General features: G+C 43.8%; 2 protein-coding genes across 11 annotated transcripts; one reads left to right on the forward strand and one right to left on the reverse strand.

Annotated features, from left to right (window-relative positions):
* Positions 1–36: 36 nt before the first annotated feature.
* On the forward strand, positions 37–22,904 carry usp9 (ubiquitin specific peptidase 9). 10 transcript variants are annotated; one of them, XM_057046753.1, is made up of 47 exons: positions 200–421; positions 704–748; positions 2,973–3,232; positions 4,646–4,791; positions 5,305–5,384; positions 5,944–6,056; positions 6,279–6,497; positions 6,893–7,008; positions 7,109–7,360; positions 7,460–7,595; positions 7,688–7,840; positions 8,099–8,203; positions 8,362–8,568; positions 8,676–8,812; positions 9,000–9,133; positions 9,238–9,328; positions 9,444–9,557; positions 9,641–9,869; positions 10,052–10,147; positions 10,768–10,979; positions 11,252–11,492; positions 11,591–11,740; positions 12,851–12,971; positions 13,087–13,217; positions 13,366–13,656; positions 13,772–13,897; positions 14,037–14,174; positions 14,356–14,522; positions 14,638–14,746; positions 14,821–14,967; positions 15,068–15,214; positions 15,315–15,522; positions 15,607–15,827; positions 16,048–16,235; positions 16,318–16,491; positions 16,576–16,717; positions 16,863–17,619; positions 18,401–18,524; positions 18,599–18,824; positions 18,978–19,164; positions 19,413–19,598; positions 19,682–19,902; positions 19,978–20,081; positions 20,169–20,325; positions 20,442–20,654; positions 20,752–20,850; positions 20,938–22,904. In XM_057046753.1, exons 3-47 carry the CDS (start codon positions 3,137–3,139, stop codon positions 21,199–21,201), a joined length of 7,875 nt encoding a protein of 2,624 aa, XP_056902733.1. In that variant the 5' UTR covers positions 200–421; positions 704–748; positions 2,973–3,136; the 3' UTR covers positions 21,202–22,904. The 10 variants fall into 10 exon arrangements, with proteins under 10 accessions (XP_056902750.1, XP_056902768.1, XP_056902724.1 ...); XM_057046770.1 differs by lacking the exon at positions 704–748 and having other exon boundaries at positions 37–302; XM_057046788.1 differs by lacking the exon at positions 704–748 and having other exon boundaries at positions 128–421; positions 13,366–13,644.
* A 1,699-nt stretch (positions 22,905–24,603) lies between these two features.
* Positions 24,604–27,326, reverse strand: rpl8 (ribosomal protein L8). Its single transcript, XM_057046919.1, has 6 exons — positions 27,200–27,326; positions 26,520–26,663; positions 26,304–26,445; positions 25,957–26,175; positions 25,742–25,857; positions 24,604–24,801 (listed from the first exon to the last, which is right to left on the reverse strand). Exons 2-6 carry the CDS (start codon positions 26,655–26,657, stop codon positions 24,643–24,645), a joined length of 774 nt encoding a protein of 257 aa, XP_056902899.1. The 5' UTR covers positions 26,658–26,663; positions 27,200–27,326; the 3' UTR covers positions 24,604–24,642.
* Positions 27,327–27,799: the final 473 nt, after the last annotated feature.

The following is a 27,799-nucleotide window of genomic DNA, read 5'->3' on the forward strand; positions in this document are numbered from 1 at the left end:
CCATTCGGAAGGTGTTTCGTATTCCGACCTGTATTTGCTTGCGGTGCAAACGGGACCACACGCAGCGCTGACACGGGGTTTGGCATCCCCGCTTTGGCCTGTTTTATCCCGCAACGTTGAGTGTCCGTCTGCGCTTCCGCCATGTTGAACTGATTCAAGTTGTGTGTGACTGCTGGGACCGAAGTGACAAGCTCCAGAAATCGGACCAGATAGAGTTTGGGGGCTGTTACGGCGCCGGGTGACGCATGAAAAACACCCAGATGCAGAGGAAAATCGTAGGAATTAGATTTTTCTCGTAAGAGGTTTGTGTCTTGCGAAAGTATCGCCGATATAGGCCACGTTTATGTAATATACGACGACACCATCGTTAAAGACTGCACTTTATCCCTTGAATAGAGGGGGAAGTCAAAGCGAATTCCTGGTGAGTTCTTAGCTAACTAGCTCGGTACTCTTGCTGGTAAATGTTAGCTATCTAAAGCTAGTACTAGGGTCAGTTGGTGACGGATGCAAAATGATTGTATGCGGTTTAGTTTTTGTGTAAATTTCCATTTTCTTTCTCACTATATATGCCACCTCAATGTGTCTTTTACTATGTCAATTAATGTAATCGCCTCTGCACAGTCGAAACAATACACGATTTGGTTAGCTTGCTTCTCTACAGTGACTGACTCGAAGCTAATGCTAACTACGTTGTCCATAACAGTCGATCTACAGATTGGATAGGTCCTGTGAACCTCTCGTCTACAAGGTATTGAAAAGCATTTATTGTCTACGTACGACTGCCAAGCTTTCCTTCGTTACATATTTATCACTCCACTGTCGCTGCGTTAATTTGCAGGTGCCGGGGTTTAAATGGACAAATTTTTATTTATTTTGCTGTGTGTTTGCCTGAGCGTCAGGTCTGAACACTCATTTTCAGGAAATAGACGACTCCCCTGTCAATAACGTTTGGCGTTACGTTAGCCGGGTCGAGTTGTTTCTATGACCCAAATGGCGAGAATGAAGACATTTGGCTTGTTGGTTAAGTGTCCATCCTGCAAAGTTTAATGGGAGTCTGGTAAGTTGGACTAGTAAGGCCATATCACCAAGCCGCTCACCACAACACAAATGTTAGCTCACTGTTGCTTCGGGTATTTACTCGCACGTAGCCAGCTAACAGCTAATGTTAACGCTTTACCTCGGCTGGTCCTTTAGCACCCTCGCACAAAAGAGCTCTCTTGTAACATCGCTTTGTGCGTATTTGCCACTGGGAACGTGTTGGTAATCGATAGTGGTGTAGTTATTAACCGGCCCGTGTGTGTTTTTAGGGGGCAAATTGTGTAGCGAGGGCTCGCTTGGTAGTTGTGCTGTCAGGCCTGACCGAGCGATGAGGCCTTCGTGGCTCCGCACCGTGGACTCCGGACGATAAGGCCGTCATTACTCTGGTCTGGGCGGACCGTCTTGTGGGCTAACCCACTGTTAGTTTCCACGGTTAGCTGGTAGCAGGCGTCAACTACCCCGACATGCAGCCGGCTGCGTCGTTTTACGGCGCTAGTGTTGTGATATGTGACCGTGAGATTCCTGGATTCGGACCGTCTAATAGTCGATCTGCCCCGCGTCTCTTTGCACGAAAATGCCGTTTTAAGGCTCCGCGTTGAGTGTTTCCCCACGGTAGGACCGATTTCTGCAGCATTTTCGGGTGCATTTGTGCTTTTGTGCGTCACGAGGAGCCGATCCACCATTATTAATGAACTAGTGCTACAAGATAACAATGTTGCTGCTCTGCCTCGGCCAGAGACCACTACTGCACTTTATCACGCTATAACACATGTTATAAGCCATGCATGGCGCAATGCATATTGTAGTTATTTAAGCAGGTGTCTGTGGACATCTGGTAAACAGGAAATAACGGGGTTTCGCATATTTAAGTACAAAAAGTGCATGAAAATGAACCTATTCTTCAGAGAAATGAAGCTTATTTTGGATATATTTTCATCTCCACCTGTGTTTCAGTGTTTCATTTTAATAGTTCCTCATAAAATGGCCAGTTGATTCCAAGAAGACAAACCGCATTAGCTGTCTTCTTGGTTTATTGCACAGCTAATACATGTTTTTATTAGATTTCCTGGCATGTTATCTTGATGTTGGTGAACTTGCAGCCCTCCGAGGTCAGTGGAACAGCAGTCCCATTGAGGCCGTTTTCACCGCCACTTAAAATACTTTTTATTGATCTGATCTCGAGTTTTCTCCGCTTTTGACCTTTTCGCTCCCTGTTGATTCACGTCACTCAGATTTGCACTGGATTCCTGCGTGTCTCTGGTCGCCCGCTTCCTTGACCTTATCTGTTACCTTCGAACTTTTCTGCCCGTCTCTGAATATGTAATATAGCTGGTGGTTGTAGCGACGCGGCAGGAAATTGTTATTACACATCCTCCACAGAAAATATCAGGGGACTGTTTTTTCTATGGTCGGTGTGCGGCTGCTTTAAATGAGCCGGAAGGCTCTGAAACAGCAGAGGGGAGCGTTCATTCTGCCTCCAGAGAACATGACAGAAGCAGGAGACGATGCGTTTGTAAACAGTAGCAATACTCAGTCCTGTGCTTCAATTAATCAATCATTTTATCCTTAATAATTGTGGCTGCACAGGTGCAATAAAGCCCGTGGACTGGGCTGTGTCCGGAGCTTTGCTGGAGCGTACGAAGGATTCCTCAACGCCGATGTTGTCTTTCAGACAGCTTCTGTTTAGTCTAAATCAGATCACATGGGTCACTGTGGAGAGCGGCTCTGGGTTGATCCCCAAACTGTAAATATATTCATTAATTAGTGACAAGAGAACAGAGCAACAAGGTTGTCTGTACAAGACAATAGTGCACGTGATGGTGTTTTCACTCTTTCTTTTTTTTATAGATATTGAATGAAATAATGCAGATGCAATGTGATTTGGATGGATCTGGGCCTGGATTCTGACCTCTGCTCCTGTTTCTGTGTTCCAGTTTATGCAATGGTCTCAGCAGCACACCCAGACCTCCAGCTTGTGTCCCGCTCTTGTGTCTTTGGGCTCTCTTCCCTCTGCTCAACAGCTGAGGTGGCTGTGATTTCACTCCTGGGCAGCACTCCCTAAAAGGCCAAGATTGCCAAGATCTGCCCTGTGGCGAGCATGACGGCCACCACGCGTGGCTCTCCGGTGGGGGGCAATGAGAGCCAGGGCCAGGCACCCGATGCTCAGAGCCAGCCACCGTTGCCACAGAACCAGGTATGCCTCTCTACTCTCAATGGCTGTCTTTGCGTTATTGTATTTGCCCCCACGTTTCTCTACTCGGTATTAAATTGTGCGGTGGCGTCACCGTAGCAGATGCTAACAGATTCTAGCTGTGCTGACACGAAACCATAGTCACGCCACTGTTTCAATCAGGCGTTGCACCACAGCTTTCTGACAGATCCAGCTCATACCTAACCACACAGATGGAAAAGGGGGGGGCGAAAATGGAAGGGACGAGGGAGCGGAAAAGGGGGAGAAAGGGAGCCACAGCGAGGCATCAATGAACAGAGCTTCCTGAGTGATGGATAAGGAGTGTGTATATGTGCAGGCCTGTGTTGGTGAGAGCGAGTCTGGGTGAGACGTGAGAAGCAAGCTGCCTATGTAGGTCAGCCAAGCAGAAGGAGCCTTTAACCATACACCCCCACATCTCATATTTTTCATTTGTGCCTTTCTTTTGATTCTGTTTATTCTTTAACATCTTATACAGCACAAAGCTGCTCACTGCAAGCGCAGCCGCCTTTGGTTTCAACATAAACGAAGAGGGGAATGGTCATATAGGGCTTAAGTGGTTTGCTCGTGTTGCCTTTCATTCCAAATTCATCTTTTTCAGCACTGAGAAATACTCTATTGTGCAAATAATGCACACCTATACGTTCCGCTTGCATAATTCAGCTTTTTCTGCCTTTGGTCTAAATGCAGATAAGGATGAAAACAGCATTTCATTGTATCCTTAATACAATGAGTATAATGACCTTTTTGTTTGATGGCCTTTCAATAAGAACACCTGTTTCTTTATAGCTATAGTGAATGTTTGTGCTCAGTAACGGGGCTTCAAGACATCCCATCACACCCAAGGAGTCGACTTTGCGTGACATATGTCACTATGGAAACATGCATAATTCAAAGGACTTGCTTGCCAAATATTGTCCAGTATGAACTTTACTTTCCCTCTAAAAAAAATAAGAGATTTTTGGAGATGTTGGGTTGACAAATGACGATGTCATAGAATCTGGATATTTAGAATGTCTCTTTAATGAATGAAGGTTGGAGCTTCACAGTCTCATAGTTTGTTCATGACTGGGTGGTGAAGGAGTCAGTCCAGTCATCCACACATTTCTACCTCAATTCCAAAATCCTAAATGTCCATATGGGAGGTATTAACCCCACATTGCTCCTGAAGCTTCCATGCGCCCTCTGATGCAGGCCTGTGTTTATGCTGATTTCAAATCTAGACAGACTCACTTTCTTCGGAACATTTTAATGACGATATTAAATACATATGTGTTAAATAGCTAGAATACCATTTGCAGTCACATTTATACTATAAGAAATAAGGAATAGAGGTTTACTTCTGAGTCGAGTCCATAACTGAGGCTGGATTTTTTTAATGCAACCATTCCATTGCAGACATCATCTCCTAACTCGTCAAATGAGAACTCTCCAGTGAGCCCAACAGATGAGCAAGGCCAAGGAGACGGGACACATCGGCTAGAGAAGGAGGAACCGGCCTTCCCACACGCCGACCTGGCCAAGCTGGACGACATGATCAACAGGTATTTTCCAGATGTAGTTTTGTTTGTCTTTAAGTGGATCATGACAGCATCCACATCAGTGTCTGAGTGCTGACTATCAAAACAGCCCCTCCATTACAATTCAGACTTCCTGTTACTTGCTCATTTATGCAGAATCTTATTTTATATTACAGCCCCTGCTGTAATATTATTCCCCCACCAGGTGTCGCTGTTAATGCAGCGGATGAAGCTTTGAAACTGAAACTTTTTGACAAACCAGGGTGTAAACATTTTATGTTTGACGGCTAAAGTGGGCTTTAAGGTTACCTTTGTGCTGTGTGGGCTCCCCTCTTACTTAAATCTGCTTTTACTGTAGACATTTTGGACTAATACCTGGCTTATTGGACGGCTGTGTTCAACGTGGTCACCATGAATGTATATTTTCGAGATTGGATTAATCTATTTACCTATATTGCATTTGTTTAACAATGTGGTACATCTTACTCATTAACAAAAACTTGTTCTCATTCACAAGTGTTTCTTTTCTTCCTCTAGGCCTCGTTGGGTTGTGCCAGTTTTGCCAAAAGGAGAACTAGAAGTTCTTTTGGAAGCTGCAATCGACCTGAGTAAAAAAGGTAGAAATGCACACATTATTGGATGGATTTGTTGTGTTGAGAATAAACAATCAGAACTATTTTATCAGTTTTACTACCGTTGACTTGAGAGCATGCCATAGATTTCATTCTGCTCCGTGCGTAACCAGACACCATCATGTCCCATATTTCCAGTCTTGCGTACCATAACAGTGCCAGGAGTTCCAGGAGTTTTCCTGGAACAGAAAGCCTTTAAAACATGTGTTCTCATCAGCACATGATTTTATTTTATGCAATTTTGCAATTAGCAGTATTCTGTACATTTTGTAATTTGGTGATTGCCTCCGCTGAGGAGGTTAGGTGACGTTTATCTGTCTGTTTGTGAAGAAAATAACAAGTTGTTTTTTTTAAGTTATGAACAGATTTTAGTAGAATTTACTAAAAATGTTGTTAATGAGCCATTGAACAGATGATGTTGGTTGTCTTACGACTCATAATATTATACTATCAGTGTAAATCTCAATTTGTGGAGAAATGACCTGTTTGGCGGAGATCTGCCCTCTCCAAATACTTTTTTCTTAGTTATTTATTTTGCTTTCAGGACTGGATGTGAAATGTGAGGCATGTCAGAGGTTTTTCCGAGATGGTCTAACAATCTCCTTTACCAAGATCCTGACAGATGAGGCCGTCAGTGGCTGGAAGTTTGAGATCCACGTGAGTTCATATTTGATAATATATTTAATGTAAATTTTTTTCTGATGTACAATTGGCTTTGAGGAAAAATAGGTTATATATTGAACCCCTAAATAGGTGAACTGAAGAATTGTAACAAGAAAAAAGTGGTAGCAAAAAAATTAGGACGGAAGTCATTCGTGATTCATGTCTAATTTATGTTATCATATGATTTTATTTGTGATTTGTTTTTTCTCCTCACAGAGGTGCATCATCAATAACACCCACCGTTTAGTGGAGTTATGTGTGGCCAAGCTCTCTCAGGACTGGTTTCCACTGCTGGAGCTGTTGGCCATGGCAACGAACCCTCACTGCAAGTTCCACATATACAATGGCACTCGGCCTTCTGAATCTGTCCCAGCCGGGGCACAGCTTGCTGACGATGAGCTCTTTGCCCGACCACCGGATCCTCGCTCTCCTAAGGTGGCTCCTTGCTGTAAAATGAACATTAGTTGTTCAAATAGATGTGTCAGTTACTCACAGTGATTTCAGTATAATTGTCCTGTCATCCGTAAGATAATTGCCGATCTAAAGCTTTAAAGCAGACCTCTCTTCCTCCAGAAGTGATGGTATAGTAGAGTGCTAACATAAGCAGCAGCCGAACACGCCACAGCTTTATGTAGACCAACTACTTATTAAAGATATTTTCTTAATGAATGTATCCAAAACCAGAGAGGCACAGTTTGATTATTGATAAATTATGGATCAAAAAAATTAAGTGAGTTGTGTGATGTGCTTTAATTCTTTACTCACCTTTTTTAGTATGTGTTTTTCTTAATACTGTTCCTTGTGTCCTATTTCCTTTTTGATATTTACAGGGCTGGTTGGTGGACTTGATAAACAAGTTTGGCACGTTAAATGGTTTTCAAATTTTGCACGATCGCTTCATGAGTGGCCAAGCACTGAACGTCCAGATCATCGCTGCACTTATAAAGTAAGGTGTTTGTTTTTTAAGATGAATACTCAAAGGTTAACGATGTTTTTATGATTTCTGTGGACACAAGTTTATGTGTGCTGACTGCTCTGTGTTTCAGACCTTTTGGCCAGTGTTACGAGTTCCTCACATTGCACACTGTAAAGAAGTACTTCCTTCCAGTCATTGAGATGGTTCCCCAGTTTCTAGAGAATCTGACAGATGAGGAGTTGAAAAAAGAGGCCAAGAATGAAGCCAAAAACGACGCACTGTCCATGATAATCAAGTCTCTGAAGAATCTGGCCTCCCGAGTACCTGGGCAGGAGGAGACTGTGAAGAATTTAGAAATTTTTAGGTTAAAAATGATACTTAGGTGAGGCTCATAAAACAAACTGTTCCAGTCCTCCTGATGTTATCAAAAACATCCAACATGTATTTGATGTTAAACAGGATTTTTTTTTTTCCTTCTCAGGTTATTGCAAATTTCTTCTTTTAATGGCAAAATGAATGCACTAAATGAAGTTAATAAGGTAATCTCTAGTGTGTCCTACTACACTCATCGGCATAACCCAGAGGAGGAGGAATGGCTGACTGCTGAACGCATGGCGGTGAGCAGAACTCGGTAGTTTCGTGGTTCTTATTTTAGAATTAATTCCTTCATATTTTAAAAAAACCCTCCCTTTTGTGTCATTCATATTAGGAGTGGATCCAACAGAACCACATCCTGTCTATTGTGCTGCGTGACAGTTTGCATCAGCCACAGTATGTTGAGAAACTGGAGAAGATCCTTCGCTTTGTCATCAAAGAGAAGGCTCTGACGATGCAGGACCTGGACAACATCTGGGCAGCGCAGGTAACCTCAAACTTGCTAACCATCCGAAATATTGAGTCTGGCTTTTTAAGTGTCAGCAAGTAACTGTGGAACATTTGAAGAATCTTTCTAAACATTGTTATTTAATGTAAAAAAAAACCCGTTTCTCTACATGAATAAGGGAGTCTTGATTAAAAAAAAATTAAAATGTTTTAAATTTTTTCCCATCAATATGTATATATTCTTAGATAATTACAGTTTTTACATGACAAACTGAGCCTTTTGTCTGTTTATCTCTAGGCTGGCAAACATGAGGCAATTGTAAAAAATGTACATGACCTGCTGGCAAAGCTGGCCTGGGACTTCTCACCAGAGCAGCTTGACCACCTATTTGACTGTTTCAAGGTAAGAAAGAGATACCCTAGTTCTGTTTTACTCAGTATGGGGCTCATCTGTGTTTCATTCTTGTTCATTATGTAGTTCAGTCATTTCAGGGAGGGGGGTTGAAAACCAGTTTTTCGTAAAATGTCCATTTAAAATCCTGTTTGGTATCTCCTCTGCAGGCAAGCTGGACCAATGCTAGCAAAAAGCAGCGTGAGAAACTGTTGGAACTCATCAGACGCTTGGCTGAAGATGATAAAGATGGGGTGATGGCCCACAAGGTCTTGAACCTGTTGTGGAATTTGGCACACAGTGATGACGTACCTGTAGATATCATGGACCAAGCTCTTAGTGCTCACATCAAAATACTAGACTACAGTTGCTCTCAGGTACACATTATGGCCTTGGTCAAAGTGTTTAAAGGTGAATGCCGTGCGAATTATGATATAGAAGACTTGTTTAATGCAATGGGTGTGATCTTAAATTTTCCTCACAGGACAGAGACACACAGAAGATTCAATGGATAGATCGTTTCATAGAGGAGCTACGAACCAATGACAAGTGGGTGATTCCTGCCCTGAAGCAAATCAGAGAAATCTGCAGCCTCTTTGGTGAAGCCCCACAAAACCTCAGGTATGGCCAACGGTGAAAACTATTTTGCAGGATAATTTGACTGTAAATGTGATGTTCATGATGTGCTGGATGTTATGTCATCCACCTTAGAATAAACCCACTATTCATTCATTCGTTAATTCCAGACATATTTTAGACGTGTTGCATTTCTCATTTTCTTATTGTGAACTTTAATTTTGTTTTTCAGTCAAACCCAGAGAAGTCCTCATGTCTTTTACCGCCATGACCTTATCAACCAGCTTCAACACAACCATGCTCTGGTGACCCTGGTCGCTGAAAATCTTTCAGCTTACATGGAAACAATGAGGCAGTTGTCTAAAGGTGCATGACCACTATGAGAACGGCTGCTAGTCAGAACTTTTATTGATGTGTGCCAGTGTCTGTAATGTGCACTGTTTGCAATGTGAATATGTTTACGTTTACAGAAGAACAAGCTGAGTTTGACCCTCAGACAGTCAGGCCAGGTAGCCGCTACAGCCATGTCCAGGAAGTCCAAGAACGACTTAACTTTTTGAGGTACATTTCTTTAAGCCTAACATTGTCGGTATATCTACGGTAAGAATCAAGGGATACTGGGAATAAAACATTACCAATCGCACAAGAAAGAGATGGCTATTGTTTGTTTTGCCAGGTTCCTGCTAAAAGATGGCCAGTTGTGGTTGTGTGCCCCTCAAGCTAAGCAGATCTGGAAGTGTTTGGCTGAGAATGCAGTGTTTTTGTGTGATCGTGAGGCCTGCTTCAAGTGGTATGAGGTTTTACCCAATGTTGCTGTTAAACCTACTGAATTTCGTGACATTTACCAATGTGTTGCTTTTTGCCACCTAACAGGTACTCCAAGCTCATGGGAGATGAGCCAGACCTGGATCCAGACATAAATAAGGACTTTTTTGAAAACAATGTCCTGCAGTTGGACCCTTCTCTATTAACAGAGAACGGCATGAAGTGCTTTGAGAGGTTCTTCAAGGCTGTCAACTGCAGGGAAGGCAAGCTGGTAGCAAAGCGCAGGGCCTATATGATGGATGATCTAGAGCTAATAGGCCTTGATTACCTCTGGAGGGTAAGTATTGTTAAAAACTAATTGCAAAGGTATTCACTGATGATTTTGAGTATTGAAGGGAAGAATATTCTGTACAGTTATAGTTGCGTAACCCAGTACAGACAGGAACTTGATGACAATAGCTCGTCCTTGAAATTAATGGTGTGTGTTGTTGACGTGTAAGGTGTCTCATTATCTTTCAGGTGGTAATACAAGGAAGTGATGACATTGCAAGCAGAGCCATAGATTTGCTAAAGGAGATCTACACCAATCTTGGACCAAAACTGCAAGTCAATCAGGTACATTGACGTTCTCGTCCTTATTGTGGCAAAATTTGGGGATTTTGCAGGCTTGCATATTATTCGATCGATTTCTGCCTACGTGGAGAGACATCCCAACTGTCAGCCGTCATAATGATTCGATTCTTTTAAGATAGTTGGCCACTTATGCAGGGTTAGCATATGTAGAAACATTCGGATTCACACCTGAGGTCAAGTTGCAACTTCACTTTTCCTAAAAATGCGTGATTTCGGACTCTGGGGGGGAAGCTGAGGTACCCGGGGAAATGTGGAGAGAACATACAAACTCCACAGCAAGAAGATCCCAGGTTTAAATTCCCATGTGACTGGGGCTTTTTGTGAAGTGGCAGAACTGACCACAAACAAGAGCCATCTGTCATTCTATGCCCCCCCCCCCAAAAAAAAGATTATTCATGCCAAACATTAAAACACAAATAGTTGGTAATCACAATTCACATTTGCAAGATATGATTTTGCATCAATAGTTGCTTGTCTTAATACTCGGATAGTTGGCCTTTTTTAAATGTAACCTTTTAAAAAAAACAACAAAAAACTAGGATTGGTTGTAGAATCATTTACATTATTTTAGCTCAAATTCATTTGTTTTTGTCTGTTTTTAGGTTGAAATTCACGAAGATTTCATCCAGTCATGTTTTGACCGTCTGAAGGCGTCCTATGACACCCTGTGTGTGTTAGATGGAGACAAAGACAGTATCAACTGTGCTCGTCAAGAGGCTATTCGCATGGTGCGAGTTCTCACTGTGCTTAAAGAGTACATCAATGAATGTGACAGTGACTACCACGAGGAGAGGACTATACTGCCCATGTCAAGGTGCAGTCAAAATCTTTCTGGAAGGTTTTTAGGAAACAATATTTCAGCTTTTTTTTTTCCCCCTGATATTTTACAAACCATGTGTCATTCATTTGTGATTGTGTCTTATCAATTTTTTCACACCTTAACAATGCCAGAATAAATCCACATTAAAGACAATATAACAAGTGATTCAATTAAATAGGTGTAAACTTTATTGAGACGAGTGTCAACTTAAAATAAATGTTCTTACTCAGAGGTAATGTTAAATTTCTGCTTTGCTTCCTCTACAGAGCTTTCCGTGGGAAACATATCACTTTGATCATTCGTTTCCCAAACCAGGGGCGTCAGGTAGATGATTTGGATATCTGGTCACACACAAATGATACAATAGGCTCAGTACGGCGCAACATCCTGAACAGAATCAAGGCCAATGCTGCTCATACCAAAATTGAGCTATTTATTGGTGGAGAGGTTGTTGACCCCGCCGACGACAGGAAGCTGATTGGACAGCTCAATTTGAAAGACAAAACGGTGAGGTTATTATGATGATCCACCCTTCTTCTCTTTTCTGTGTAAATATTTAAAGACTAGTGTTGTCAAATGATTAATTTTATAATTGGTCTGTCTAGCTGATTACAGCCAAGCTGACCCAGGTGAGTACCAACATGCCCTCCAGTCCAGACAGCTCCTCTGACTCATCTACTGGGTCCCCTGGCAACCATGGAAACCACTACAGTGATGGGCCCAACCCAGAAGTAGAAAGTTGTCTTCCTGGTGTGGTGAGTTTACAAGAGAGATTTTGATTGTTATATTTTTATATTCAATTGTAACTCTTTAATGTGCTGTCATGGTAACTATTCCCATCTAGGAGATTGTTACTGTTTTATTTATGTTTTACTCATATTTTATCTTGACCATATATCAGAGCTTTGCCTTTAAATTGGTTGTCTTCATTCTGGTAGGGTGGATTTATTTCCACTTTATTCACTGCTTATTTATTCAGGGAGGACTGATTTTGGCAGTTTTTGGCTATTTGGGTCCACATTGGGACAATTCTATTCAATTTTCAAGCACACATAATTTGCTTTTGCCAAATTTGTGGCTCTTTTTTTTTTAGAGAGGTGCCTCTCCATGACACATTTGCAGCAGTTTTTGCCCTACAGTTTGGCCCATTTGTTACAAGTTTACTGTTTTAAGGCCAATGGTCCTGTATAAGTGCTCAAGGAAGCATTGAGACAACAAAATGGCAGCTTTAGGTTACTTGCTTAACCCTGGTTCCTGGCCTATCATAAAATTAGAGGACTTAACTTTAATAATTGCTCGGTAAGAAGGGTTAACTTTGGGCCCTACTAACTTAACTACGGTAAGTTAATTTGGTGGTTGTCTGTAACTACCGGTACTTTTAACTGCGGTGTTCTCTACAGTGACACAACCTGATCTACGTTGCACTGCTGACCGTTACACATGGATCTCCTGTTTCCACTGCTATGTTGTGTTTGCTCAAAACAAAGCCTGTGAAAGCCTCTGAAGTGCTTCAATAAAGGATATCACAGGGGAATTGGGATTGTTACTGTGGGGTTTCTCCAGGAAGAACGAAAAATAGGTTAAACTATCCAAGCGTCAAAGAGAAATTTACAATGACTCATTAATTTCTGAGTCATTGAGGTTCATGTTGTTGGCTGGTTGACCAATTTTGGTTTGTTCTTACATTTCATTTGATTTCTTGTGTTTATTGTGAGGCTTTATGTATCACTACAAAAATGTAAGTTTATTTAAATCTGTCATCTGAATGTTTTAATTTCTTGCGTGAAATTTGGAAAAACTGGTAATTTCATATGTCATTAAATCAGGGAACACTACTCAAAGCACCACCTCACTTTTGTTCATAGATTATGTCCTTGCATTTGCGATACATCTCCTTCCTTTGGCAAGTAGCTGATCTGGGCTGCAACCTCAACATGCCACTACTTCGAGATGGAGCTCGGGTTCTTATGAAACTTATGCCCCCAGGTAAATATGCACCTGTGGTCTGTCCATTTTTCTGTTTTATCAATAACACGGTGGACTTAAAAGCACCCATGTTACATGCGAATAATTTTATTTTGGTTGTGTTCGATGTTCCTAGATAACACTACAGTAGAAAATCTCAGAGCCATATGTTTGGACCATGCAAAACTTGGAGAGAACAGTCTCAGTCCATCACTTGACTCGAGATTTTTTGGACCTTCGCCTTCACAAGTCCTCTACCTCATAGAGGTGGGTGTAACTGCTTTAACACTGCAGCTGTCAGTTTAACAGCTACCACTTGACAAGCCTTGAGCATTGTAGCTTCTTCTCAGTTTCGGCAATGTGAGAGAGATTTGTTCTCTGATTTGTTCTCAATGTTTCCCCTCCATCTTTCTAGGTTGTGTATGCTTTACTGATGCCAGCCAGTGCCACTCTGGGCGAGGACGCCAGTGATTTTCAGTACAACTTCTTAAAAAGTGGTGGCCTTCCCCTGGTATTGAGCATGCTTACCAGGAACAACTTCCTCCCTTCTGCAGATATGGAAACTCGGCGTGGGGCTTACCTCAATGCACTTAAAATTGCAAAGCTCCTCCTCACAGCTGTAGGATTTGGACATGTCAAAGCTGTAGCTGAAGCCTGCCAACCCAGTGCTGATGGAAATATTCCCGTGTCACCGGTGAGGCAACTGGTATAACTCGCCTATATTACATATCCTTCTTATTACTTTCTGTATAATAGACTTCCTCCTAACTGACACGTTGTCTTCTGTTTCTACAACCACCACCTCCCTTACGTTTGTACAGATAAATCAAGCTACTCACGACCAGGCTCTGGTCCTCCAGAATGCCTTACAAAACATCCCCAACCCTGCATCAGAATGCATGCTGCGCAATGTAGCCATCCGCCTGGCCCAACAGATATCTGATGAGGTAACTGAAAACATAAGCAACCAACTTAAACACCAAATTGACCTTTACAGAAGGGTGGGGTGGTAGGGGAGGGAAATGCATGTTCAAATAAAAGGTGCAAATTCATTTTTTACATTTTTGTTTCCTGATTCTCCACTAGAGCTTTTTCCAGGCATCAAAGTACATCCCAGATATATGTGTGATTCGTGCAGTTCAGAAAATAGTGTGGGCGTCAGGCTGCGGTACAATACAGCTTGTCTTCAGTTCAAATGAAGAAATTAGCAAGATATACGAGAAGGTGAGTTAATTTGTGTTTCTCGTGCTAATGTTTTTTGGTTTGTGGTCCAGGTATTTGAAAAACCTTGCCAAAACTAAATGTCCAACTATCCCTCCAAAATTGGGTCACAGTAAAACAACTTTAATATGATTAACAGGGCAGTGTTATGGTTTTGGTAACATGCATCCATTTTTATCGTTAGACAAATGCAGCTAAGGAGCCGGATGGAGAAGACGAGCAGGTGTGCTGCGAGGCCCTGGAAGTAATGACATTATGCTTTGCCCTCACGCCCACAACTCTGGACACACTCAGTAAGGAGAAGGCTTGGCAGACTTTTATCATAGACTTGCTTCTGCACTGCCACAGCAAGTAAGTACACCTGGCTACATGTCATATTGGCTGCTGAGTCACGAGTGGAAACACTGTACAAGTGTTATCCTCTCCGGTCTTCTCCAATGGGGATATTTTCATTTGTGTTAAACAGATCTGTACGTCAGATGGCACAGGAACAGTTTTTCCTAATGGCAACTCGATGTTGCATGGGTCATCGACCCCTGCTGTTCTTCATCACCCTCCTCTTCACTGTGCTAGGGGTAAGTGGTTGTGTTGCTAAATGGCAGATAGGTGGAAATTTCCAAGTTCCTAATTTCTGATTATTCTTTTCCAGAGTACAGCCAAAGAGCGCGCCAAACATGCTGGGGACTACTTCACCTTACTCAGACATCTTTTGAACTATGCCTATAATAGCAACATCAACCTTCCAAATGCTGAAGTGCTCCTCAACAATGAAATTGACTGGCTGAAAAGGATACGGGTAAAACATCTGTTAATCAAATAATTGTCTGACTATTTTAGTTCAGATTAGTCATAGTCATTCAAAAATACATGTGTGTGTGTGTGTGTGTATTTACTAGGATGAGGTTAAACGGACGGGAGAGACTGGTGTTGAAGAGACCATCTTGGAGGGACACCTTGGAGTCACAAAGGAGCTTTTAGCATTCCAGACACAGGAGAAGAAATATTACATTGGCTGTGAAAAGGGGGGAGCAAATCTCATTAAGGTACAACATTCAGACACTTGTATAAAAAAAACAACTTCACTTCTTTATTGTCCCTTCTCATAAAAGCATTAACAGGTTTTTCCATTTCCTTTTCAACTAGGAGTTGATTGATGACTTCATCTTCCCGGCGTCCAATGTTTACCTTCAGTACATGAAAAGTGGAGAGTTTCCCACCGAGCAGGCCATCCCAGTCTGCAGCACCCCTGCTTCTATCAATGCTGGCTTTGAACTATTGGTAGCATTGGCAGTAGGCTGTGTCCGTAACCTCAAGCAAATAGTTGATACCCTGACTGACATGTACTACTTGGGTAGGAATTCTCTCTGCCAATTTAACTCTTGATCTTCTCTTACATTTGCAAATGGTGCATAATGTATATTTTTTTTCCCCCAAGGTTGTGAGACACTAACAGAATGGGAGTACTTGCCTCCAGTTGGGCCACGGCCTAATAAAGGCTTTGTGGGACTGAAGAATGCTGGGGCCACCTGTTACATGAACTCAGTCATTCAGCAGCTATACATGATCCCTCCCATCCGCAATGGCATCCTCGCCATCGAGGGGACGGGCACTGATGTGGATGATGACATGTCTGGAGATGAGAAGCAGGAAAATGAGGTAAAGCAGCCCCATAAACTAGCTCTTAGTCCTGGGAGTCAAAAACATTGAAACTCCTTTCACCCATTGTAAACATCACTATTTGGCACTAGCAATATGATTCCTCCACAATACATTTGTTGAACCTTTGCACTACTCGCACTACTTGTTGTTATAACACAGTGTCATAACTTCTGCATGTGTCAGTGTTGTGTTTAATCTGGAGATTCTGACTCCTCAGAGTAATGTGGATCCTCGGGATGAAGTATTCAGCTACCACCATCAATTTGATGATAAACCCTCCAGTAAGTCAGAAGACAGGAAAGAATACAACATCGGGGTATTGCGGCATCTGCAAGTCATTTTTGGACATTTGGCCGCCTCACGGCTGCAGTACTATGTTCCAAGGGGGTTCTGGAAACAGTTCAGGTACTTTGAAGGAAAAAAGGAACTTTGAATCGGTTTCTGTGTGTTATATCGGTTGCAGACAAACATTTTATTTGTGTTTTAGATTGTGGGGTGAGCCAGTGAACCTGCGAGAGCAACATGATGCCCTCGAGTTTTTCAACTCTCTGGTAGACAGTTTAGATGAAGCCCTGAAAGCCCTGGGCCACCCTGCCATGCTCAGCAAGGTGCTGGGAGGATCATTTGCTGACCAAAAGATTTGTCAGGGGTGCCCACACAGGTAGGTGCCGTCTTAGTTTGCATAGCTATAAGAAATATTTTATTAAAAGTTCACCCTAATCCCTTGTATTTTTTGCAATGTCAGGTACGAGTGTGAGGAGTCATTCACAACTCTGAATGTAGACATCAGAAACCACCAGAACCTGTTGGATTCCATGGAGCAATATGTTAAAGGAGATTTGCTGGAGGGAGCCAACGCTTACCACTGTGAAAAGTGTAATAAGAAGGTGAGAAGGACACTCACCACAGTTATAAGCAGCCACAAATCATTATTGATATGAAAGGAGTCTTAAATGTTCTGAGGTTTAGGTTTTTTAAGGATGTAATTGAATGTTTTTAGTGTAACTGTTGACGGCCTTGTTTGTTGTTCAGGTGGATACGGTGAAGCGCCTCCTGATTAAGAAGCTGCCACCTGTCCTGGCTATTCAACTGAAGCGCTTTGACTATGACTGGGAGAGAGAGTGTGCCATCAAGTTTAATGACTACTTTGAGTTCCCCAGGGAGCTGGACATGGAGCCATACACTGTAGCAGGTGTGGCCAAGCTCGAGGGAGACGACGTTAACCCGGAGAATCAGGTCATCCAACAGAATGAGCCCTCTGAACCGACACCTTCAGGGAGCTCCAAGTATCGTCTGGTGGGAGTGCTGGTACACTCAGGACAGGCCAGCGGTGGGCACTATTATTCCTACATAATTCAGAGGAACGGAGGAGATGGTGAGAAAAACCGCTGGTACAAATTTGATGACGGCGACGTGACTGAGTGCAAGATGGACGATGAGGAGGAAATGAAGAACCAATGTTTTGGAGGAGAGTACATGGGCGAGGTGTTTGATCACATGATGAAGAGGATGTCATATCGAAGACAGAAACGGTGGTGGAATGCCTACATCCTGTTTTATGAGAGAATGGACTCACTTGACAAGGACAACGAGATTGTGAAATACATCTCTGATTTGACCATCTCCGCCACAAAACCTCATCAGGTCAAGATGCCTGGTGTCATCGAGTGCAGCGTCCGCAAGCAGAACGTCCAGTTCATGCATAATCGAATGCAATACAGCCTGGAATATTTCCAGTTCATTAAGAAACTTCTGACCTGTAACAGTGTCTATTTAAACCCTCCTCCAGGTATGAGTCAGTTTGCTGTGTTCTGCTTTTAAATAGAAAAAGAATTTGGTGCATAACAGAGGTTATTAGAATCATAATGCTTTCTAATGATTATGACAAAATGGTTCACTCACCCTCAGGCAGTCAGTAATTGTAGCTTTTGCAGGAAGGCTAGTATTTTAATGATGAAGGTCACCACCGGAGAACAATGAGATTACGTCATCGGTGTAAATCTGCATCCTGAGGCCACTGAACCACACAGCCTCTGCAGTTTTGAGACAGTATGAGAGTACCCGTCCGGAAGGGTCTGATTTAATGGCAACAATAAGAAAGAATTTCAGAATGATGATACATATAGTCCCTATATTCCGAAAACAAACTCGCCCGCCACCCTAATCGGCCGTTTCAGAGGCTTCATACTATAAATGCTTGCAACAAGTCTGATGCACAGCCCCAAACACCATTTAAATTCCCGAGTTTATCAAACATGTCTCATAGTTTAAAGGGTTTGTTGTAGTTTTAAGTAAATCAGCCCCTGAAATTAGAGATTGACCAAAATAATGAAAGTTGTGTAAATACCATATTTTTATAAATCATTTAATCTTCAAATTATACTTTTCTTTTGGATCCATTGTGGTGACAGAATGTTGCCTCTGTTGTTTCAATAATTCCATGCCAGAAAAAAATCACAGAATATTGCAAACGCATCTAAAAATATTTAGTCGTCTTGTGTATTTTATGGTGTGTGTGTGTGTGTGTGTCTCGCGCCATCCTCTCCTTAAAATTATCATCTTTTAATTAGGACAAGATCATCTTCTCCCAGAAGCTGAGGAAATTGCAATGATCAGTGCTCAGCTTGCTGCCAGGTTCCTCTTCAGTACAGGTTTTCACACCAAAAAAGTCGTGCGGGGCCCTGCCAGTGACTGGTAAGCCTCGCCTCTCTCCTCTTCAGAGATTCTTTCATTTTTCTCTAACTGTATTTCCTTGGTTTCTCTTTAAGGTATGATGCCCTCTGCATCCTGCTGAGACACAGTAAGAATGTACGCTTCTGGTTTGCACACAACGTTTTGTTTGCGTACCCTAACCGCTTCTCGGAGTACCTGCTGGAGTGCCCCAGCGCTGAGGTCCGTGGTGCTTTTGCCAAGCTCATCGTCTTCATAGCTCACTTTTCCCTGCCAGACGGCTCGTGCCCCTCCCCGACAGCCTCACCCGGACCTTCTGCTCAGGTGGGTTCTGGACTTTGAGCTGACCCATTTGGGGAAACATCGGCTCTCGTTAGGACTCACTCATGGATTCATGAGGATTAATTATCAGTCAGTGTTCTGTTTGGAGCATCTGGCATCGCTGTGAACTTTCTGGGGTTTTCTGTTTACTTGCAGGGTTGTGATAACCTCAGTTTAAGCGACCACCTGTTGAGAGCCGTACTCAACCTGCTCCGAAGAGAGGTTTCCGAACACGGCCGTCACCTGCAGCAGTACTTCAACCTCTTTGTCATGTATGCCAACCTCGGTAAGGAGCTCGCGTTGGGTCACTCAGCCGCCACGACCACCTGCTCCTCCGTGAATTGTACAAGTGACTAAATATCTGTTTTTGTCATCACATTTGAAACACATAAATATGTCAACCTTGTAAAACAGTTATAGTCATTTTTTTGGTAAACAGCCGAATTGGTTTTTCCTAATATGAATATTTCAAAGAGTGTAAATTGAATATTTAATACAAAAAACAATGTATTTAAAAATAGCCCTGAATGTTTCCAGCTGTGAATAGTGTTGTTGTGTAATTTTCCAGTTGTGTCCCCTCCTCTTCTGCAGGCCTGGCAGAGAAGACCCAGCTCTTGAAGCTGAACGTTCCAGCTACTTTCATGTTGGTCGCCCTGGATGAAGGTCCTGGCCCCCCAATTAAATACCAGTATGCTGAGCTGGGAAAACTCTACACTGTGGTCTCCCAGCTCGTGCGCTGCTGTGACGTGTCCTCGCGCATGCAGTCGTCCATAAATGGTTTGTATTCTACAGTTTAATAATGCTACGTTCCTCTGACCTGCCTAGATTTCAGGATCGAATCAAATCTCTTCTTTCTCCAGGAAATCCTCCGCTCCCGAACCCATACGGGGACACCAACCTCACAGCTCCGGTGATGCCTGTGCAGCCACTGGTGGCAGAGATCCTGTTTGTGAGGACCAGCTATGTGAAGAAGATCATCGAGGATTGCAGCAACTCTGAGGAGACGGTGAAGCTGCTTCGCTTCAGCTGCTGGGAGAACCCTCAGTTCTCCTCCACCGTGCTCAGTGAGCTGCTCTGGCAGGTAAGAGTCCAGGATGTGTCCACCGTATTTCCACACCGCTGGGACGTCCAAAATCCACTGAAATTAATCTTGAAGGTCGTACGTGTGCAGGTGGCCTACTCTTACACCTACGAGCTGAGGCCCTACTTGGACCTGCTGCTCCAGATTCTGCTGATTGAGGACTCCTGGCAGACGCACAGGTCCGACTGATCGCCCACAGTCAAGGCCGAGTTCTGCACTGTCTTCGTTTGTCCTCTGCGTTAAGTTTGTTTTACCCTGTTCTGTAGGATCCACAACGTGTTGAAGGGCATACCGGATGACAGAGATGGGCTCTTTGATACCATCCAGCGCTCAAAGAACCACTACCAGAAACGCGCCTACCAGTGCATCAAGTGCATGGTGGCGCTCTTCAGCAACTGTTCTGTGGCCTACCAGATCTTACAGGTGGGACCCATTTGCCTGTTATTCCAATACCAGTTATTAACATAGAAATGAAAGATTAAGGACGAGCCCGCAACAGGTGTAATAGTCTTTACTAATCCGCACGCTCTCGTCCGCAGAGTAATGGTGACCTGAAACGGAAGTGGACCTGGGCGGTGGAGTGGTTAGGGGACGAGCTGGAGAGGAGGCCTTATACTGGGAACCCTCAGTACACCTACAACAACTGGTCACCTCCAGTTCAGAGCAACGAGACCTCCAACGGCTACTTCCTGGAGCGCTCTCACAGCGCTCGCATGACATTGGCCAAAGCTTGTGAACTTTGTCCTGAAGAGGTAACGACGCCGCCCCCGTCCGTGGCACACGTGCACGCGCCTCCTGAATAGTCATCGTTCATGTTCGGTTTTCCAAACCTGCTTGTGTGTCTGCCAGGAGCCTGATGAGCAGGAGGCGCCTGATGATCAGGACACCTCCCCTCCTGAAGACACCTCTCTGTATCCACATTCTCCTGGGACAACCCAGTTTCAGCAGGTATTGTTGGGACTCTTTGGACAGTTCAGGTTGGTTCCAGACACGACTTTTCTTCACTGACATCACCTGCTTTCCTCTACCAAACAGAACAACCACCCCCATGGGCAACCTTACACTGGTCCTGCTGCTCAGCACATGAACAACCCCCAGCGTCCTGGTCCTGCTTCTGCCCCGACTCCTGGCCCCAACCAGAACCCAACCCCAAACCCGAACCCGAACCCGAACCCAACCCTCACCCCTGCTAGCACCACTCCCGCACCAGGGCCACGAGCACAAGAAAACTGGGAGAGCACCGAGGAGGTCGCTCCTGCCCCGACCACGATACCAGCGCCCGCGCCACCGAAAGAATAACCCCCCCCCCCCCCTCGCTGTGCCTCAAGCCTCCATCATTCTGATCTACTTCCTCTCATGTTTCTAGTTAACAGGGCTCCTCCGTGGGCCTCTGTCCCCTATCTCTGTCTCTCTGTCGGGCCCCAGGGCAGGGCAGAGCCAGACCGCCCCTCCCATCAGTCTGTCAGGGTCCCTGGCCTGGGGCTGCCGGACTGTGTGACAGGGACCTGCTGGTGGCTGCGGAGGCCACAGAGCGGACAAGAGTTCTACTAAAGAAAGCAAATTTACCCAGAGCCTACAATGTTAATGCGCTTGTCTACATGACATAAAGGTGTACATAGTATGTTTATGTTTTTGACTGTTCCGATTTCCCCGGTAGCATTACTTTGTGGTTTGCTGTTGGGAGATGTTGAAGATAATATGAAAAACAAAATGGATATTATAAATAAAAACACCCTCCCCTTCCCAAAAACGCCTGTAAGAAGAAGACTCCTTTGTTTTTTCACCCACGTACGGCAGTGAAGTTTGTTCAGATGGTTTATTGTTATTCAGCTGTTGAAGGACGCATTGTTGCTATTATTATTATTATTATTATCCATCAGCTCTTTGTAACCCCGCAAACGATGCCAAATCAACTCACGAGCTGTGGTTGGTTTTAGTTTGGAGTTTTGGAATGGTTGGTTGGACTTTTACGGTGTTTGATGTGGAAAAAGCAGCGATGCAACATTGTTCTCAAACCCAATGCCTTTCTTTCTTTCTTCTTTGTTCTGGTGATTCATTCAATCCTCTGAAAATCGGGTTAATATGCTGTAATACTTAGCATGGCTTCTCACCGAAATAGCTGTAGCCTGAGGGAAGACTTGTGATGACGATAACAACCTGAACCTGTTCTTAATCCACAGCCCTCTTGTCTCTTTTTCTACTCATCAACCTGGTCTACAGTGCGGGTGATCTTTTGAATTGATGTATGAATAAGTGGCTTTTCAATTGCACATTATAATCCTCCAACTCCATATTTGGCAGTAAGTTTTGGTGAGATAGACGGCTTAGCTTTCATCTTTAGGAAACCAGAAAATGAAACATATGCAACAGAAATGCTGCACTGGGCTGTCTGGTGTATAGTCAACTGTGGTTTGCTTCTGTTTCTTCAATAAAACCTAGTTGTAGACGGACTCGTTGCCCATCGGCTTCCTGTGGTTGAGGGCGTCGGGGTTGGCACCCAGCGGAGCAGCAGGGTTGGACTGGAAGAATAGTGGCCGATTAGTCATGTTGCAACTTGTAATTCTGTAGGAGTAAAAGGTAAACATCAGTAAATACTGTATTTAATTGGTAACTTGAATGCATGTATTTTTGATTTGATTTTTTTTTTTTTTCTTTTGGGGTTTTGTTTAAAACACACCAAATACTCCTGCAAATGAAAATATTCAGCCCATCGTATTATATTTAAATATTTTGCTCTTATTTTATAGAATTTATTTTGTTGTATTTCACTAAAAATAGAATTTGATTTAAGAGGAACATTTTGTCCTTGTGTTATTTTTAAAGAAGATATTGACTGTACAGAGTTCTTCGCCGTTTTTTGCCGACTTTTGTTTTGGCCTTGGTGGTTGAATTCTGGAGCTACAGTTGCAATGTGGATTTTCACTTTGTGAGTTTTTTTGTGCACAGAATATAACAAAAAAAAAAGCATTGCGCCCTTAGCAAATAAAGAACATGGAATCTTGCCTGTGTTTTATTTTACTGGCAGATATAAGCAGCACAGAACTGCTGGCTTGTTTCTACCTCTGAACTCGTTTACACACATCTGTACCTTTATTCTGGATCCCTCTGACATCCAGTCAAGTGGGAGATTGTTTTCCCTTAAATCTCCTCTTTCCTGAGGCTGCATCATGGTAGTTCCTCATAAATGAATGAGTTTTGGGGCCATTCAGAGCCGAAATTGGGTCAGAATATAATTTCTTGTCCTTGGTGCTGCTGTTTCACCTATGAGGAATTTGGATCCAGAGATCGGCTGTGGATATATTTAGAAGTTGGCACTTTAATTTGAAAAGTATTTTTACTGGTGTTACGGACATCAGCACTACAATTTAAATGGCTTCAATTGACAAATGGCGTCGGTTAGCCGGGATATAGCGCCATCTGCTGGAGTGCGCCGTTTCAAACATTTCCCAAAAAACAAAAATGAAGAAAACTGCATTCCTGATTGGAGTCGTTTCCTCAAAGTTCGGGATAAACAGTTATAAAGGAAATAATAAAAAATAGAGTTGTATGTCTTTAATACCAGCGACACCTTCCACCACAGAGAGATCATACACGTACTCATATCTGATTCTAATGTTTACATTGCTGATGTCATGGTGATGTCGTCTGTACGTGTGGTGCCTTCTTCACACCTGTCCGTCCCAGGGAGGGGGGCCCTCACCTGTGGCCCTCACCTGTGGCCCTCATCTGTGGCCCTCACCTGTGGCCCTCATCTGTGGCCCTCATCTGTGGCCCTCACCTGTGGCCCTCTCTCAGGCTTCTTCTTTTCTTAAAAGGTTTCCCTGACCGTTTCTAACGGGGGGGGGGGGTCACCACTGTGCAGACTGTAACGACTCCTGAGAAAAACGATGCGATTTGGGCTCTAAATAAAGTTGATATGAGTTTATTTCAGTCTGTTTTTGATCTTTGTTTTTTAAAATTTAGTATTTTTGTATGACGGGGTTACCCCGGTAACGACAACTGCGCGTCACGGTGCCAGAGCGCATCCTGCCCGGGTGTGTCCAGGTGAGACCAGCCGCTGGGTTCTGGTTCCGTGAGGCGAAGTGAGGCTGGTACCGGCAGCAGATCGAAGCTTCACTTTCCCGAACCGAATCAGAACCGCAGCGCGTCGTCTGACCGAGCAGGAACTGACCGATGTTGACGCGCCTCGTTACGCACAATTGTGGAGCTGGATGGAGGGGGCTGTTCGGGTCCGTGCACGTCCTGGACTTCGGTCCACTTCGATCCTGTATCGTGGCGTCTTTAATCGCTGGATTATTATGCACAGCTCTGATCACAAAGAGCGATTTTGGCGATGTAAAGTTCTTTTACTTTTTTATAACGTGTTCGTTCGTGCATGAACCCGGTAGATTCTTAAATGTTCTTCTAGCTCGGCTTAGAGACGCGAAATGTTCAGAGTACAAACATGGATCTATCATCACTACAGAGGTGCACATGTGCGTGTTTCCACACTTCACTGACGGGTTCAGGACGGCTGCGTTGTTGTGACGTCTCTTAACTGCGTCACCAATGTGCTTAATTGCAGTCATGTGATTGGCTATTTCAATTTAAGCGAGACCACGTGACCATCAGGTCCATAAACCCGACTAAATTGTCAAATATTCCCCATCAAATGTCACCTGTAAATGATCCAGTGCAATCAGAACAAATGGGACAAGCGTACTGATTATTGAACAGATTTTATTATCAAGACAGTCAGATCTAGTTCTCCTTCTCCTGCACGGTCTTGGTTCCGCGCAGTCTGCCTGTACGTCTGGCAGCAATGAGACCAACCTTGCGACCGGCAGGTGCGTCCCTTCTGATTGTTGAGGGTTTGCCGATGTGCTGGTGGTTACCGCCACCGAAGGGATGCTCCACGGGCTGCGGAGAGAAGAGACGGTGAACAACTGGGACTTCATCACACCTCATTTTAAAGACAGGACCCGCTCTTGAGGTCGGGATCGAGTATTTCTAACAATTACAGCCCATCTCTCATTGGCAGAGGGCAGCTAAATGCTTCTGTGGGCTACAATAAACAGCGCTGGTGTCAGACCCGGTCCTGAGGACTGACCGGCCACCAGCAGCTGCAACGATTCTAGAGCGACCACAGGTTCAGGAGAGGAAGGCCGATACGTAAACATGAGCCTTTACGCTCCAATCTCAGGTTACACATCATCACTGCCTCCACACAGGAACGGGCCAATCTGTGATGACATCACAATGCACCCTCACTACCGTTACTGTCAATGCTGAGCTCTTATCAAGATCACTGATCCCCCAGAGGAAAACAGGAGGATCCCAACAGATCCCTTTAACCTGACCAGTATCACCTGGATTTCTCCTTTTATTTAAAACCTCACCAGAATTAATCAATTCCCTCTAAAGCATGAACATCTGGAAAATTCACAAGGGAAACCTTAAACCAGCAAACCCAAAACATGATTAAGGAGCAGCAGCAGGAGACATCAAACTGTGCTGGTAGAACCCCGTTTATGTTTCCTCTGAACCGGCATTGTGCACGGGGACCAACTCATGTTGGAGCCTGATGGGCATCCACTCTCCTCAGACACAACATGAGTTCCCCCAATAGTTCTGGATCAAGGAAGTGGTCTAACTACCAATACCGACCTGTTAAATACGCAGCTGACATATTATTGCAGAATGTCACAAACAGCAGTGGTTTATAGTTGCTACTGGCCATTAATTAAGGGCTCCTCATAGTGACTTAAATTAAAGGAAATATCCAAGGTCTGAGCTCATCCCAACCGTCGTCCCAGTTCGGAGGGGGACCAGGTACAGCAGCAGGTGTGCATGGACTTACATTCATAGCCACACCACGGACGCGTGGCCAGCAGTTCCTCTTGGCCTTGTATTTGTGGTAGGCCCGACCAGCCTTCAAGATGGGCTTATCAATACGACCACCCCCAGCAACAACACCTTTGGCAAAACAAAGAGGGTTAGTCCATTCACGAATCCAACCCTAAACTACACGTTCCTCCAACCTATAGAAAAGCAGAAAACACAATATATCCGTACCAACAACAGCTCTGTTGGCAGAGGAGATGACCTTCTTTGAGCCTGAGGGCAGCTTGACTCGGGACTTCTTAGTCTCGGGGTTGTGGGAGATAACGGTGGCGTAGTTTCCTGATGCGCGGGCCAGCTTGCCACGGTCCCCAGGCTTTTCCTCCAAACAGCAGATGATGGTTCCCTCGGGCATTCCACCAACTGGCAGGACGTTGCCGATATTCAGCTGAGCTGTGGGACAAACGCAGCCGGTCACGAGGCTGAGAAACTGACCGCGCATCAATTTTCACCCACTAAATCCACACATCAGAAAATACAGATGACAAAAAAAAAAAAAAGCTTCATTCAAGCCGATTTACCCTTCTTGCCACAGTAAATGAACTGCCCGGTGTGGATGCCCTCAGCAGCAATAAAGAGCTCTGTCCTCTTCTTGAAACGGTATGGGTCACGGAACGCCACCTTGGCCAGGGGAGCGCCGCGGCCGGGGTCGTGGATGATATCCTGTAAAGAGATGAGGTGATTTTGAGTGTCGGTTTCAGCACTGGCTCAATTAGAATAGGGGTCCGCTCCAGTACCTTCACAATCCCCTTAATGTATCCATGGCGTTCAGCAAAGTCAATATGCCGGAGTTTAGCAGCACCTTTCCTGTGCTTGACGTGGGCTTTGAACACGGAGCCCGCACCTTTCCTCTGTCCCCTGATCACACGTCCCATGGTGAACTGTAGGACATGGCAATTTAGTTGGGGGCACAGAAAAATACGGATAGACATACATACACTTGCTATAAATATCTAGATATTAAAGGATATATTGGTAATTCCATTTACATAAAAAGAAAAATACATTAATTCACAAGTTCCAAGCATCATCATGAAACCTTGGCTAACGATAGCACAGTTAGCACTACACTACCCATTCGTTTGCTTTTGGGCGAGAGGAGAACATGGAGTCTAAAGCGAAGGGCAGACATTTCTCACATTTAAGGGCTTATGTCTGTCTCTACGTTTTAGGTAATAACAGTTGTCTGTCGGCATTTCGCCTGTTGGACAACGCCAGCGTTCCGGTGAGAGCGCCATGTCTCCCACGAACCATAGGTTAAAATACTTTAAAACAGTGTAATGTCATTAAAATATTCATGTAATCGAGTCTTTAAACATTTGTTACATATACAGAAATGTTGTTTTTAAAACGATGGACGAATAAAGCGACGATTTACAGAAGATTTGAAATAGCGAAAATGCAATGGCCGTCCTACCTAAACTCCGTTGACGGAAAGAGGAAGTTCACGGAAAAGGGTTGAGGTTTTCTTCCGGAGAAATGCCTGCAAGGGCCGATGGGAAATGTAGGCAGATGGTATAGCCTTCCCACCGTATGCGTATTCATTTATATGATCCAACCTGCCAAGCCTACTATAATTTAATTTGTGGATATAGAAAGAAAATTACAATTCTTGTTTCTTCTTAAAGAAACACGTTAAGTATTAAACAAGACCATACTTTTCCTTGATTTGATTTATTTTTCGTTAGGACGAAATGCTTCAAGCTTGGCGTTGAAAAAACTCGAATAATCAGTTTCCCAGGGACTCCTGAAAACAAACCATAAAATACATCGAGCTGAATCAAAGTGCAACTAATATCTGTATTGCTTTTCATATATTGTCCGCTAGATGGTGCTGTCTCGCTTTGCTTTACCTAAAACTTCACGCTTCAAATTATACACCTCATTGTACACGTTTTTATTTCCTAATATAATGTATTTCCTCCAGCCGGATGCCAGTATTCTGAAATTATTCTGATATAAGTGAAAGCAGTGTGATCAAATTTGATTCTCAGTGCTTAATGACACAAAGTTAAAA

Source organism: Takifugu flavidus, chromosome 1, assembly GCF_003711565.1.
Source record: "Takifugu flavidus isolate HTHZ2018 chromosome 1, ASM371156v2, whole genome shotgun sequence".
In the NCBI taxonomy this organism is placed as follows: domain Eukaryota; kingdom Metazoa; phylum Chordata; class Actinopteri; order Tetraodontiformes; family Tetraodontidae; genus Takifugu; species Takifugu flavidus.

Excerpts from the sequence above, each read along its gene's own strand:
- rpl8 (XM_057046919.1), bottom strand. The coding sequence starts at position 26,657 with ATGGGACGTGTGATCAGGGGACAGAGGAAAGGTGCGGGCTCCGTGTTC. Across the intron at positions 26,446-26,519 it reads ACATTAAGGGGATTGTGAAG|GATATCATCCACGACCCCGG; the intron begins GTACTGGAGCGG and ends ATCTCTTTACAG. Across the intron at positions 24,802-25,741 it reads TCCGTGGTGTGGCTATGAAT|CCCGTGGAGCATCCCTTCGG; the intron begins GTAAGTCCATGC and ends TTCTCTCCGCAG.
- usp9 (XM_057046770.1), top strand. The coding sequence starts at position 3,137 with ATGACGGCCACCACGCGTGGCTCTCCGGTGGGGGGCAATGAGAGCCAG. Across the intron at positions 7,361-7,459 it reads AGGTTAAAAATGATACTTAG|GTTATTGCAAATTTCTTCTT; the intron begins GTGAGGCTCATA and ends TTTCCTTCTCAG. Across the intron at positions 9,134-9,237 it reads AATGAGGCAGTTGTCTAAAG|AAGAACAAGCTGAGTTTGAC; the intron begins GTGCATGACCAC and ends TTACGTTTACAG.